At 40.2% G+C, this 14,472-nt stretch overlaps 1 protein-coding gene across 2 annotated transcripts in view; it reads right to left on the minus strand.

Annotated features, from left to right (window-relative positions):
* The window catches only part of GCC2 (GRIP and coiled-coil domain containing 2), a 67,550-nt gene extending 53,410 nt beyond the window's left edge, over nucleotides 1–14,140 (minus strand). Inside the window, exons 1-5 of one of the 2 annotated variants that reach the window (XR_007513548.1) lie at nucleotides 13,969–14,140; nucleotides 13,555–13,611; nucleotides 11,752–11,836; nucleotides 10,556–10,623; nucleotides 300–404 (exon numbers count right to left, since the gene is read on the minus strand). Coding sequence is in view for 1 of the 2 variants with exons in the window: in XM_049856209.1 (XP_049712166.1) it covers nucleotides 300–404; nucleotides 10,556–10,623; nucleotides 11,752–11,836; nucleotides 13,555–13,611; nucleotides 13,969–13,974 (321 nt within the window). In the remaining variant the exon portion in view is untranslated. The remainder of the gene's footprint in view (nucleotides 1–299; nucleotides 405–10,555; nucleotides 10,624–11,751; nucleotides 11,837–13,554; nucleotides 13,612–13,968) is intronic. The other variant, XM_049856209.1, reaches the window with a different exon arrangement.
* Nucleotides 14,141–14,472: the final 332 nt, after the last annotated feature.

The following is a 14,472-nucleotide window of genomic DNA, read 5'->3' on the forward strand; positions in this document are numbered from 1 at the left end:
TCCTCATTTATGAAATGTTAAAATTGGAGTAGATGCTTTTTAAAGCCTTATCTCTACAATTTATGACTATACTATTTACATACCAAATAAAAAAACATGTTGCCATCAAGTCGCTTCTGACTCACAGTGACCCTACAGGACAGAGTAGAACTGCCCCATAGGGTTTCCAAGGAGCAGCTGGTGGATTCGATCTGCCGACCTTCTGGTTAGCAGCCAAGCTCTTAACTGCTGCATCACCAGGGCTTCACTATTTATATAAGTTAGGAAAAAGAAATAAATGTATTAAAATGTTTCCTTACCTCAACCTCTTGCTTCATTTTAACATTTTCTTTCTTCAGAGCAAGACACTGTTGCTCAGCCTCTGCCTTTTCCAGGAGAACAGCATCCAGACGCTCAGTCAATGCCTGTTTCGGAACAGGATGATTTGTTTGCCTGAGGTTAAAACGGTAAATTATCTCCTCACCTTTTTCAAATCCACTCTAAAATGAGAATCAAAGGTTTAAAAAGAAACAAGTAAGAACAAAGAGAAAAGGAGAAAAGACATCAGAAGGCAAGAGATTTCAACACATTTTGGAAAACTGAGAGCAGATGGGGAGAAGAAACCGAATTAGAGGAGGAAAGCTAAAGCTAAGGGCCTGCACAGAGACACACCTGCGGGAAGCTGGCAAAGACTCCTCAGAAACCTACAGGCTTAGGAATTGGAGGCACCAACTGTCGTTGAGGGAGGTGTAATGTGTGGGTCTCAAAAAGTGGGGACTGGCTGACAATCTGTGTAGGGAGTGGCTAGAAAAACCGGCAAAAAGTAACCAAAGTCCCTTCTCCCTCAGACACAGGTTTCTTTTCTGCAGAAACTGAATGGAAGAGGAAGTTAGTGAAATAACAGATAGTTTAACAAGCCGAAAGTTGGTTCTTTGAAAAGCTAAGAGGCGATCTCTACCAACGCTATCAAGAGAAGACAGAAGTCATAAAAAGTACTATGAATAAAGAGGGGACACAACTACATATAAATCAAAGATTAAAAAGTTAATATATTATGAACAACTATTTGCCAATAATATTGAAAACAAATGGATAAAAATCCCTAGCGAAATATAGCTTTATTGACTCAAGAAAAAAAAATTAAAAGCATAATGCTATAAATATCTAAGAAATCACAGCAGTGGTTAAACATTGTCCAGCAAAGAAAACAGGAAGGCCTACATGGTTTTACAGGTGAGTTTTATCAAATTTTTAATGAACAGATCATCCCAGTTTCATACACATTGGTCTAGACAAAATAAAAAACTAAAAAAATTTCTAAGTTATTGTACAAAATTGGCAAAACTTTATAGCAAAATCCAAAGACTTTACAAGAAAGGATATTACACTCACTTCATTCATGAATCTAGATGCAGAAGTCCTAAAGAAAACATATGATTACCACTTCTAATCAACATTCTATTGGAGACACTACTGAGTGAAAGTATAAAAAAGATATGAGGCATAAAAATTGGAAAATAAAACTTATTGTTTGCAAATGATATTACTGTTTACATAAAAATAAATCTAGAAGAAGCTATAATTAGAAACAAGAATTTGGTAAAATTGTTGGATGTAAGATTAACATACAGTTTCATTTTTAGACACCAGTAACAACTAAAAAATACAAAAAGATACTCTATAATAGCATCAGAGAATATCAAGTACCTAGGAATAACTCAACCAAAAATGTGTGAAGAACTTCTACAGAGAAATCATAAAACTTTATAGATTCCACGTAATTCCAACAGGGTTTTCATGAAATCTGATAACATGATTTTAGAATGTATATGGGAAAGCAAAAGACCAAGAATAGCCAGGATACTTCTAAAGAGAAAAGAGGATTTACCCTACCACGTGTCAGGATTTACTGTATAGTAATATCGAAAAATAATGAAGACAACATAATAGTGGCAAGTGTATATGCAAAAAAAAAAAAAAAATCAGTGGAATAGAAAAAAACAGTCCAGAAACAGAGAAAGAGCTGAAGCATTACACCAGTTTAGAAAGACTATTTAACCAATAGGGTTACACAGCAATAGTTATTCATATTGAGAAAGATGAAACTGGAGCTCTACTTCACACTGTATTAATTGAAGCCAGCTCCCGATAAAGACTTAAAATGTCAAAAACACAATTTGGAATTTTTAGAAAATATGTTTGAAATCTTAGGATAGAAAAATTTCTTAAATAATACATACATATGGAAGTTTGCTGTATCTGACCATATTAAAATTAAGAACTTCTGTGTGTCATAAAACATAAAAAGTGGTTGTATATGTATGGACGGTACCACACATATACAACCACCGAGGGAAAAATATAAGGGATCTATAAATAAAATTCTACTAATCAATGAAAGCATCAGTGGTTTATTAAAAAAATTGGTGTTGGACAAAACACATATAACCAATACAAATAAACAGTCAACATAATCAGTGGATAAGGAAAGGGGAATCGAGACCACAGTGAGCTATTACTTTATACCTATTTGATCGGCAAACATTAAAATGTCTGGTAATACCAAGTGCTGGAGAGGATCTGGATGGACATACACAGTTGGTACAAGTACAGGTTATTTCAACCACTTTATAAAGCAATTTGGGATTATCTGCAAAAGTTGAACCTTTTGTAGATGTGCAGTGGCATCTTATGGTGCAGCAGTTCCTGCAAGATGAGATCCCTTGCACTTGTACAAAGGAGATGCACACAAGAATGCTCTTAGCACTGGACTCGGGTGTAAAAACCTGGGCATAACCGCAATGACAAGGGAAAGTGCAGTGGATGAATGAACTGTGCTATGTTCATACAATAGAATATCTTGTAGCATTCACGGAGACCTGCAATAATACAGATGAACCTTAGTTAAATAATATTAAGTGAAAGAAGTCCTAAGGTATCACAAACATGCCACCCTTTTAAAGTTGAGAACTAAAACAAACAAAAAAATTTAAGGGATACTTGTACAATCAATGTCTTAGTTACCTGATGCTGCTGTAACAGAAAGAGTACAGGTGGGTGGCTTTACAGAAATTTATTTTCCCACAGTCCTGGAGACTAAAAATCCAAATCAGGGCGTCAACCATGCTGATTCCTTTTACAGGCCTCTTGTCTAGTTTCTGGTGACTGCATTCAATCCTTGGCCTTCCTTAGCAACTGTCTTCCCCATGTCTCTGTCTATCCTGCTCTTTTTATAAGTCAGAAGTGATTAGGTTTAGGACCAACCCTATTTGTGAACCAGTTAACAACAATTCATTCTATAATACAATAACATCTCATAAAAAGAAAGCAAAGAAGCGATGGACATGGGATTTAGGATGATGGTTACCTTGGGTATTGTCAGGGAGTGAGCTGAGCTGGAGAGAGCTGAACTGAGCTACCAAGTGTTGGAACAGCCAATTAAAACAAACCAAAATGAAAGTAACAGTTAAGCTTTTTAACAACTTACTTTGAAAGTATAAACAAGAGAAACCCGGGGACAGTGCCGACTCCCCCATTCCATTTTTCTCCAGGAAAGATACCTGGAAGAGGATCAGGTGGATCACCACAGACATGGGGACCCGTCTCACTGCCGAGGGAGCCCTGAACAGAAGGCTTTTGCAGGTTTTGGAACCCAGGGGCTACAGAGAAGGTGAGGGCTAGGAATGGAAAAGTACTGATTACTCAGTGTGGGGTAAAGTGTCTTTCACGTTCCTCTTCCCATAGGCTAAGGCGGCTTCAGGCTTCAGCCGAGGTGCCTGAGGTATGCCTGAAGACCCCGATAAAGAGGCCTCTGAATGGATGTGCCTGGGCTAGAAATGCAGGTATGTGAAGGAGCATGGCTGGTTGGGGAGAGAAGGGCTCAGTCCTTGATTGATATTCCCTTGAGAAACTACAATCCATTGGCTGTGCACAAAGTCTGGGGGGGAGGGCAGCCTTCCCCCTCAGGCCTACCAGGAAAAACCTTTGTAATTGCTATGGTCGGGCCTGAAAAAAAATCACAGGTAAGTTTTTAGCCAGGAACCAGACTTCTCAACTATGGGCAACTAGGAGTGTGGGATAGGGAGTAGGTGGGGACTATACAGAAAGATGTATATCGTTTTCAAGATTCTAGCTTTTCTTTAAGTACTGGGTTCACAGGTGATTACATTATTAAAAACAGTGAAATAAAAGCAGTCCTTGCACTAATGATTACTGTGTAATGACAAACCAAGGACTGTGATTGATACCATTCTGCCCACTTATGGTCCAATGCAAAAAAAAGGGCGCTCTGGTGACCCAGGAGTTAAGAGCTTAGCTGCTAACCAAGAGGCTGGCAGTTCGAATCCACCAGCCGCTGCTCAGAAACCCCATGGGACAGCTCTACTCTGTCTTACAGGGTCGTTTTAAGTGGAATTGACTTGACGGTAACGGGTTTTATGGTCCAATGGAAGAAAATAAAAAAAGAAACTGAACAGGAAAGGCAACACCAAACTCAGGGTGGCCAGGGACTGGATGCAAGGCTGCAAATCAGTGATTACATGAAAGCTCTGCACACTAAATGATTGGCCTCCTTACTACCTTCAATCCCTGGCTCTGATTCCAGCACCTAGGCTACGGATTGTCAGGTGTACCCTCCATACAAAGGAGCGTGGAGGACTCTCTTCTTTGAGAAACTGAACAACCAAGAGAAGATCTAACATTTGGCGAGGCAGGGCCCGAAAGAGGCTTGCCTGTACTGGTTATTCTACAGAAAAGCCACATTCTTTGCACATGGAGCACCCGCGTAGTTTTTTAGAGACTCGCTCAGATGCAAAAGGATCACTGCACATTTGGGGGGAAATCTTCAACATTGAAAAGCGTTGAAAACAAACAGAAAAACAAAATTTGAAAAAAACAAAACCAAAACAGATAAGCGAAATAAACTTCGAGATGGCATGAATTTATCTCCTTAAAAACAAAGCATGTTCGTCTGTAAATAGTCAGATATCCTGCAAAAGGAATACTCTGCCACCAGGACTGAGCTCTTTAAAATGAAACGTTGAAAACCAAAGTAGAAATTTCGACAGAACGGTTGGGGGGAAAAAAAGTCCATGAGACTTCTAAGATAAACTGGAAAGAAAACATGCCATCTAGAGGAGTGCTCCAGAAATTCTGTGGCACACTCTGTAGACTAGACTGTCTCATTTCGCCTCTATGATCAACCCCCTTTCCCTTCCCTGCCTCTTCTACAGATTATAAAAGCTAAAACCTAAAACCTCTGTTTTCCCAGGCTCAGTAGCAGTGAAAGGTGCTTACGTGACACTCCCACTGGGAAGGAGGCCCTTTCACATTTTGTTCTTCCCCTTATTGATCTCTTCTTCTGAAAAGAACTCAGATCTCTGGCTAGAGGTAAGGTAGATCAGCCATCTTGTGATCATTAACCTTAAGCTAAGGACGGTGGAATGGAAAGATGAAAATAGCTTAGGTCCCTGTTAGTATGCTGATCTTTTGGTTAGCAGCCAAACACTTAACCACTGTGCCACCAGGGCCCCATCTAACTAACAGGAGATCCCAAAAACAAGAATAAAGAGAATGAATGGAATCGAACTATCAGAGAAATTTACAAAAACTAAAGGATAGGTCCACAGATTGCCTAGGGCACAAGAACAATAAAATAAACAACTCACCCAGTCAAAGGCCTATCACGGTAAAACTGTAAAACAAAAAGAATCTGCATGGTTCAAAAGTGAAAAAGCAAGTCACATCACACACAAAAGAACAGAAATAACAGTGGTATTAGATTATTCAACAAAAACATGGGAAATTAAGACAACAGAGCAACGTCTTTAAAATTCAGTGGTAGTCTCCAATCCCAGAAAAACCCAGTGCCGTCAAGTCGATTCCGATAAAGTCATAAAAAAAGAGGGAAAGCCCTTTGTCTTGGGCTGGATGTTTTCTTGTTCATATACGATGCGTGGAATTGCAACAATCATCCTCAGCTCCCTCCATGTGCAGACAACTCAACTCAAACGGGCACATGAAGAGCCTGAAGACGGAAGAGCAAAAGATGGAAAGAGTCTGGGTCCTGATGACATCACTGACAGACTGAACCAGCCCTAAAACAGCCTACCCCTGAACTATGTGCAACAAAAACAAAAACAAAACAAGCTTGTTGTTTCAAGAAAAAAAAAAAGCAAAACAAAGGTAGGAAAACTTAGAGTTCTACATCAAGTTATAAAGGAGCCCTGGTGGTGCAGTGGTTAAAGTACTCAGCTGCTAACAGAAAGGTTGGCAGTTCAAACCCATCAGCCCCTCCATGGGAGAAAGATGCAGGAGTCTGCTTCTGCACAGATTTACAGCATTGGAAACCCTAAGGGGGCAGTTCTACTCTGTCTTCTAGGGCTGCTATGAGTTGAAATTGATTCCAAGGCAATGAGTTTGGTTTTTTGGTTTTATATGAAGTTATAAAAAGGAGCCCTGGTAGTACAGTGGTTAAGTGCTTAGTGCTAACCGAAAGGTCCGTGGTTTAAACCCACCAGCCTCTCTGTGGGAGAAAGATGTGGCAGTCTGCTTCGGTCAAGATTACAGTCTTGGAAACCCTATGAGGCAGTTCTACTCTGTCCTACAGAGTCGCTATGAGCCGGGATTGACTCAGCGGCAACAGGTTTGGTTTTATGCCAAGCTGTGGAGTCCCTGGATGGGGCAAATGGTTAAGCTCTTGGCTACTAACTGAAAGGTTGGCGGTTCAAACCATTTCTTCTAGAAGTGCCTTAGAAGAAAATGCCTGACAATCTGTTTCCGAGAGTTCACAACCATGAAGGCTCTGGGGGGTGCAGTTCTACTCTGACACACGTGGTTACCACGAGTCAGCATTGACTTGAAGGCAATTTTCTTTTTTGTTGTATCAAGTTATAGCTATTGATTAAGCATGAGACTAAAATAAAGGTGTTTTTAAACATAAGATGACAAAAATTTACCTTCTGTGCTGGAAGCTACAGAGTATACTCTACCAAAATGAGATGGCTAAGTAAGAAAGTGAATGGTACATGACCTAGCAAATAGGGAGGCCGTCAGAGTAAAACAGTGTAGAAATTCACAAGATGATGGCAAAAGGTAGCCCCAGGAGAACTTGCAGCAGACCTGGAGAACAACCTGACCAAGTCAGTGCAGGACAGAAGGTTTCAGAAGGCAGGTGTTCAGGAAAAATTTGTAAAAAATGGGTTATTTTATATATTTAACTATTTGGAAAGTAGGAGTAATGACGTAAGATAGCTAAATTTTCATCTGCTATAATATGGCGCTAATAGATATAAATGTCTAAAGTTAATAAATGGGTGAGTATAAGCATGTTATTTAGAAATACAGATAATTTTTAGAAGTTATTTACTATTTTAACTAGTTATTTAGAATTTAGTATTATTTTAAAATCATGTGCATAGATTACTTTGGTTAAGACAATTTGGGTTTTAAAATTAGTTTTGTTGCATTACATATAGTATTGCAATCCTGACTGATAAATACTAGGGGAAGCCTAAATAAATTAATTTTAGGAGATACACAAGAGATGCAAACGGTTAGGCACTAGGCTACTACCCAAAAGGTTGGTGGTTCGAATCCACCCAGATGCACATTACAAGACAGTCCTGGCAACGTGCTTCTGAAAGGTCACAGTCTTGAAAACCTCATGGTGCAGTTCTACTCTGCACACATGGGGTTGTCATGAGTCGCAATAGACTCAATGGCAACTAACAACAACAGGAGATATTAGCCATTAACTGAAACGGGCTTTAGAGTGGACAATATTTCTTAGGAAATATAAATTTGATTTCATCTTAAAAGAGAAAGCAGTAAGAGTGACTCACGTATGGTTCCTGATACCAAAAAACCCAGGGCCGTCAAGTTGATTCCGACTCCTAGCGACCCTATAGGACAGAGTAGAACTGCCCCATAGAGTTTCCAAGGAGCACCTGGCGGATTTGAACTGCCGACCTTTTGGTTAGCAGCCGTAGCACTTAACCACTATGCCACCAGGGTTTCCCGGGTCCTGATATGTACAAGAAATTCCAATATTTTAACGTGCAATTTTTCCCTCCCTGCCGTGTGGAAGCAGCACACAAATTTACTGTAACACCATGTACCTTAAATTTTGATACGGGAAACATAGTTTTATTTCTTGATTTAAAAGTTAAATATGTCAAGTTTGCATATTTGCATACAAGTTTAGACTGTATTCCAATGCGCCGTAAAATGGCTACTAAAAATTTCAATTGTAATTAAAACCTGTAAAGCTATACATTTTTAAAGTTATATGAAGGATATAAAAATTTGTATTCAAGTCTACAGTGGGTTTTTTCCCCAATGAAGAGATATGACTTAGCAAGACAGTCTCTTCAGTTTATAAGAGATGTAGAGAACATTATATGGCAATATATGATTTTTCTAAAATAGGCAACGTATTTGTAGCAGCTGAGTAACTGACAAACACCTCTTTCAATCACTCCCCAAAGTAATTTTCTCATTAGGATTGGAAATCAAAGATTTCATTCTTGTTTAACTTACCAAACCTTTACTTTCTGAGAACTGAGTGGTCAGGATAACATACTTTAGTATTTCAGTAACCTGAACGGTAAAGCTGATTAACTTGGAGCCATTTTCTCCCTTCAGGAGTTTTAACAGAGTGGGAGAAAACATTGACTGATGATAAGGAGGAAGCAGGGCATTCAAATGTCCTTACTCTGAAAAGCAGTGGTTAAAAAGTTTTTTTTTTTTTTTTTAATTATTTATTAAGAGCTTAGAGTTAAGGGATACAAAATTAGAAAAAACTCCCTCGGGCTCCCAACCTTTTCAATTAAGACAACCTCCTTTTAATGTGTGTATGAGTTTGCATGTATTTATCTCCTTACAAATAATAATCATGATGACAGCTAACAGTTACTGGGCACTTAAGTGACAGGCCCAATTCTAAGTGTTGTGTATTTATTAACTCATTTAATCCTCAAAACAACTGTATGAGAAGTGTTATTATTATCTCCATTTTAATGATGAGGGAACTGAGGCAGAGAAAGACATTAAGAAACTTAGCCAAGGTCACAAGTGTCAGAGCAAACTCCCACAGAGCTTTACCTTGGCTATCACTGATTAGAAAACACATAATGGCCAAGTTAGCAAATGAAACTATTACGCATTCGGTAAGACTTAAATGAATCAGTGCATTATGAATCCAGATGGCATTTGTGTGTGTATCGTTCAAGCTTCATATACTGATGGAGCTGAATAAAGACCAAAATGATAATGCTTCACAAACGCATGGATTTAAAGACTCCTTGTAGTAATTCCACAGCCCTGGTGGCATAGTAGTTAAGCATTGGGATGCTAACCAAAAGGTAAGCAGTTCAAATCCACCAGCCGCTCCTTAGAAATCCTATGGGGCAGTTCTATTGTCCTATAGGGTCGCTATGAGTTGGAATTGGCCGGATGGCAACAGGTTTGGTTTCTGGCTGTAGCAATTGCCTAGGAGTTTCTCAAGGGTCCATTGCTCAAAAGTTGGGAGTCATCTAACCAGGAAATAAGATAATATGTAATCGAAGAATAGACAGCAAGACTCAAACTATAAATATTATGAAAAAGCAGGAAAAAAGTTATCATAGGGCTTTGAGATGCAAAAAGAACTTTAAGGAAGCCAAAGAAGAAAATGAAAAAAAAAAAAAATAATAATAATTTTTTTTTAGCATAAAAAAACACGGAAATAAGAATAAGAACTCCGGGTACTTGAGCATGGAATAACCAGATCAAAACAGTATTTAGTGAACTGTCAGGAGTATATAATAATAAAAAGAGAGAGAGCCCAGAGAGGAGGTTATTAAATCAAGTGTGATGTGATACGTTTAACGTGGAGCCCCGGAAGCGGAGAATAATAGGATAAACTGGTGCACCATCTTGAAGAAACAGTACGTCTCTGGTGGCTGACACTAGTACAGGGTTAAGGAAACAGGAAAGTTAGAGTCTCTCAAGTGAGAAGGCACAAAATCTGGGATGCCACTGACACAGCTAGGGCAGGGGAGGGAGACAATGAGATGGTGAGTGGAGGGAATTCGGTCCTGTTGAGTTTCAGGGGATGATAAGAGAAATGTGAAGATTTTCCCCCCAAGGCAGCTAGAAATACAACTGTGAAATGTGAGTGAATGGTCATGCCAAGAGATATAGATCTACAGATTATCGGCCCACAAGAGTAATCATTCCCACAAGAGTAATCATTAAAGTCGTAAGAATGGCTGGGTTTTCTGAGGGAGACGGAGAAAAAACAGGACCTAGACTTAGGAAACAGCTATAGTTACAGAGTGTGTGGGAAGAAGAAAGAGGGAAGGATAATACTCCTTTGAGAACAGAAAGAGACTTTGAGGTCATTTAACACTCTCTTTTTACAGTGAACCAGATGTAAAAAATGCTGCCAAGGCCACAGTAGGTGGTAGCGCAGGGACTGAAAGCCACGTAGCACTCTAGCAGGCTGACAATCCTCAGGGAAGTTTGCTTTACCATCAGACTTTTCGTTTAAGTACACAAATAAAAACTAAACCCACATTCACAATGGTTTTATTACCTGAATAATATCATCGGTTCCTTCAGCAGCAGGTTTTGATTTGAGTTCTTCAATTTCTTTCTCCAATTCTAAAGAATTATTAAAAAAAATTTTTTTTTCAGTTCAGAAATGAAGAATCAATGGCTAAAGTGATTTAAGTACATTCTGAAAATCACTAAAAATGAGAAAACATATTTTGAGAAAGTATTAACTTTATCCACATAACATCACCTTGTCTTTTTCCTTTATATCATGGAAAACTTCAAACATACAGAAAAGCAGAGAGAACAGCGTGATGAATCTCTAAGCACCTATCACCCCGCTTTAGCAGGTCTTACATGAATCTTGTTCCATCCAGACCTGCACTCACTTCCTTCTCCTCCTTTCCTTACTTGTCCTGATCATTTTAAAGCAAATCCCAGACATCGTATCATTTCATCTGTAAATACCTTTACTGTATAATCTAAAAGTAACAACTAACCCCATATTAAGCACAAATGTCAATCTGAATATTTTATCAACTCATGTCTAGGTCTGGAGTCTAATACATCTTTCCACATAAATTACCATCTTCATCGCAAGCTGATCCCACCTCCCAAAACATAACCTGACCTTTCTTAGTAGAAAATAAGTCTTGGATTTTAGGTAGGACAGTTATAAGTCACTGGAAATTCAAGAGCTTATCCACTTAAACACATCTATTTTGGAAGAATACTAAACTTTTTTTCTTTTGGAATAAAAAGAAAAGAAATTGAAGAGGGAACCAATCAACTTCAGCAAGTAACTATACTTCGCAAACTCAGGAATGGAAAACTTCGTTATTTGATGCCTCTTTTTACTTCTCTGGGCTCATGATTCCGTGCTGCTAATATTTCAACTAACTAGAGAAAACAAACAAACAAACAAACAAAACACCTTATTCTGAAGAATCTATAATTCCTATTAAAAAAAAAAAAACTTCAATAAACTTTTTAATCCTCCTCCTCCCTCATTTTATTTTAATAACTCAAAGGTAACTATAAAGTTGTGACATAGTAAAAACATCAAATGTAAACGGTTAGAATTTTTAAATAATACTAGCTTCTACCGCCCCACCTAAGGCTGCATTTGGAATCACTGGAAAACATGACTAGCCAATGTACTACTAAAAAAAACTACTGTTTTTAACTGTGAGTAAATGAGGTTGGTGGTCAAGATAAGCACTTTCAGCCCAATACCTGTACACCTGGATTTAGCTTTCTGTATTAGCAACATCTGCTTCTTGGCAAACTTGATGAGATCTTCTTTGGGCAATGTTTCCAGCTGAAAAATGTTGTCATGTTACCAGTTTGTTATAACTCACGTTTCTACTGTATCACAAAGAGGAAACAAAATGTCTGCCTAAAAACAAAAATATTCTATTGAATAAATTTTTATGCCAACTAAACACACTTTATTCCACGTTTTTTTAAATTAGCAAATCAATTTCAACTTAATTATGAATTAAGCAACTAATACCAAAAGCCAAACCAGTTGCTGTTGATTCCGACTCATGACAACCCACAGGACAGAGGGCTTCCAAAGCTGTAAATCTTCATGGAAGCAGACTGTCACATTGTTCTCCCGAGGAGCCGCCAGTGGGCTTGAACCTCTGACCTTCTGATTAGCAGCTGAGTGCTTAACCACCGTGCTACCAATGCTCCTTAACTAAGCAACTAAAAAAAGCAACTACTATGTATTAATCAATTACTACACAATGTCAAAAAAAAAAAAAAAACTTTAATTATCTTTTTAAAAAAAGATACTGTGGTCATAGCCTAAGAAATGTCCTGAGTTTTGACTCCTTTAATTGTAGGCGGTTGGGACTAAGGCTACCTAAAAGTTCCTTCAAACTATAAAATAATTTCATTCTATTCAAGGCTGAAAATTTCTTTGGCGGAATGAAAATGCATGCATATCTACAGCAACAAGATAAATGAAGTTTCATTTAGGTTTTAACTAAAAATTAGACCTTACTGCTACTACCAATTGCTACTGAGTTGTTTCAGTATGTCAGAGTAGAACTGTGCTCCGTAGGGTTTTCAGTGGCTGATTATTTTAGAAGTAGATCGCCAGGCTTTTCTTCTGAGGTGCCCGGGGGGACTTGAACCTCCAACCTCTTGGTTAGTAGCTGGGTGCATTAACTGTTTGCACCACTAAGGGAAGCCAAAAATTAGGCCTTAATACTTGGGAAAGTTATTTAACTCCTATGGGCTCAGTTTTCTCATCTGTAAAATGTGGATAACCATAGTAGCTATTTCTTGGTTACCATGAAGCTTAAGTGAAGTGACTCGGTGGTTAGGCAAGTGTCTGAAACGCAGTATGCACGCAGTAAACCTTAGCTACTAAGATGCTCACATTTCTTTTAGAGTCACTGAATATTTAACATTAGTATGGGACCAGAGCAATTACCTAATTCAATATTCTCTTTTCACAGCTTAGGAACAGAGGCCCAGAAAGACTGACTTGCTCAAAGCCTCTGCCAGTACAGAGAGCAACAAGAGTGGAGTCCCTTGATGCCCACTCTCCTTACTGCTCTTTCCCCCACCACCAGTTGGCAGTATACTCTGACGCAGCGCAACCCCTTGTGGGTCAGAACAGAACTGTGCTCCACAGGGATTTCAGGGGCTGATTTTCCCAAAGTAGATGCTAGGTCTTTCTTCCCAGGCATCTCTCGGTGGACTATCAGTGTCTTAGCCGTTCACATCACCCAGGGACACCACTATATAAAACCTCATAAATTAGACTGCTTTGTGTAATGTATGAAAAACTGCAAGATGTCTTAGTGTTGACCCAGCGGCAGGAAGTAAACAAACAGCCAACTCTTTCCATATGCGGGGCGGGGGGGGGGGCGGGAGTGGGTGGGTATGCAAGTTAAAAGAGATTCCCTTAGAAAAAGGCTATTTCATTTAAGTAAGCTATCGCCACTCCCCATGCCAAAGTTTTCCAATTCATCACCCTTCCACTCTTCAGGGAGTCTCCTAGTCAAGTATTCTCTTCACCTTAGATTTCCCAGTTCCAGGGGTGGCTGGGGAAGCCACCCCATCCTGAACAGGTTCCTGCAAAACAAAAGCAAACCCAGGTTGTCAGAATAACTTTTACTAGTCTGAGAGGAAATGCGTGGAAGCCTTTCAGGCAAACCCCTTCTCGTGGGATTAAGCGCAGGAAAATCCTCTCCGTGAGAAAGAGAACTAGGGAAGGCTGCAGCTGCGGAAACAGTATATAATAGGGACTGTACGGGGACAAGTACTCAAGAGTGACAATGTTTTGGGGGCTCCGGGACGAGGAGGGAGTTTGCTGTGCCCCTGATACCGGGGGGCCGATCCCCACGATCGAAATCGCAGCGGCAGCAAAGGCACAACTCTGCGCGGGACCAGAGTTCGTCAGTCCCAGCCCCGCGCCCCGCGCCCCATTACCTCCATAGCTGCCGCCGCGCCACCCGCCGCCACCGCCGGCGCCGCCGCCGTCTCACTTCCGTCTGCAGTCCAGGCTTCGGCCGCAGTCTCTGACGTAGCCTCAACTGCAGGTCAAAGGTCGCGCTTCCCCCGTGGCCGGCCCTGCCTCCCGTGTTTCCATGGTTACGGGCCGCGGTCTCCGCGGCGGCGTATGGGCCCCGCCTCTCGGCCCAGGCGGCCAACTCAGCTTCCGCTTCCTGGATCCGGGAGGCGGTTCCCCGCGCGCCACGCTAGTGGGAGGCAGTGTCGGGGAGAGGGCTAGGTGGGGACGGCCTCGCCCAGGTAATGCCCACCTGCCCTCCCTTCTGTTACTCTTTCCGTGTAGTGTATTGCAAGAGGCCTTAGGAACTTGAGTTTCTAACAAGTTCCCCAGAAGTTATACCTCAGAATCACGTGGGTATTCAGTATATCTGGGATGGAATTGTATATTCTCAGCAGGGGTTGGAACCTGAAAGAACTGGTTCA

Source organism: Elephas maximus, chromosome 17 (assembly GCF_024166365.1).
Source record: "Elephas maximus indicus isolate mEleMax1 chromosome 17, mEleMax1 primary haplotype, whole genome shotgun sequence".
Classification (NCBI taxonomy): Eukaryota; Metazoa; Chordata; class Mammalia; order Proboscidea; family Elephantidae; genus Elephas; species Elephas maximus.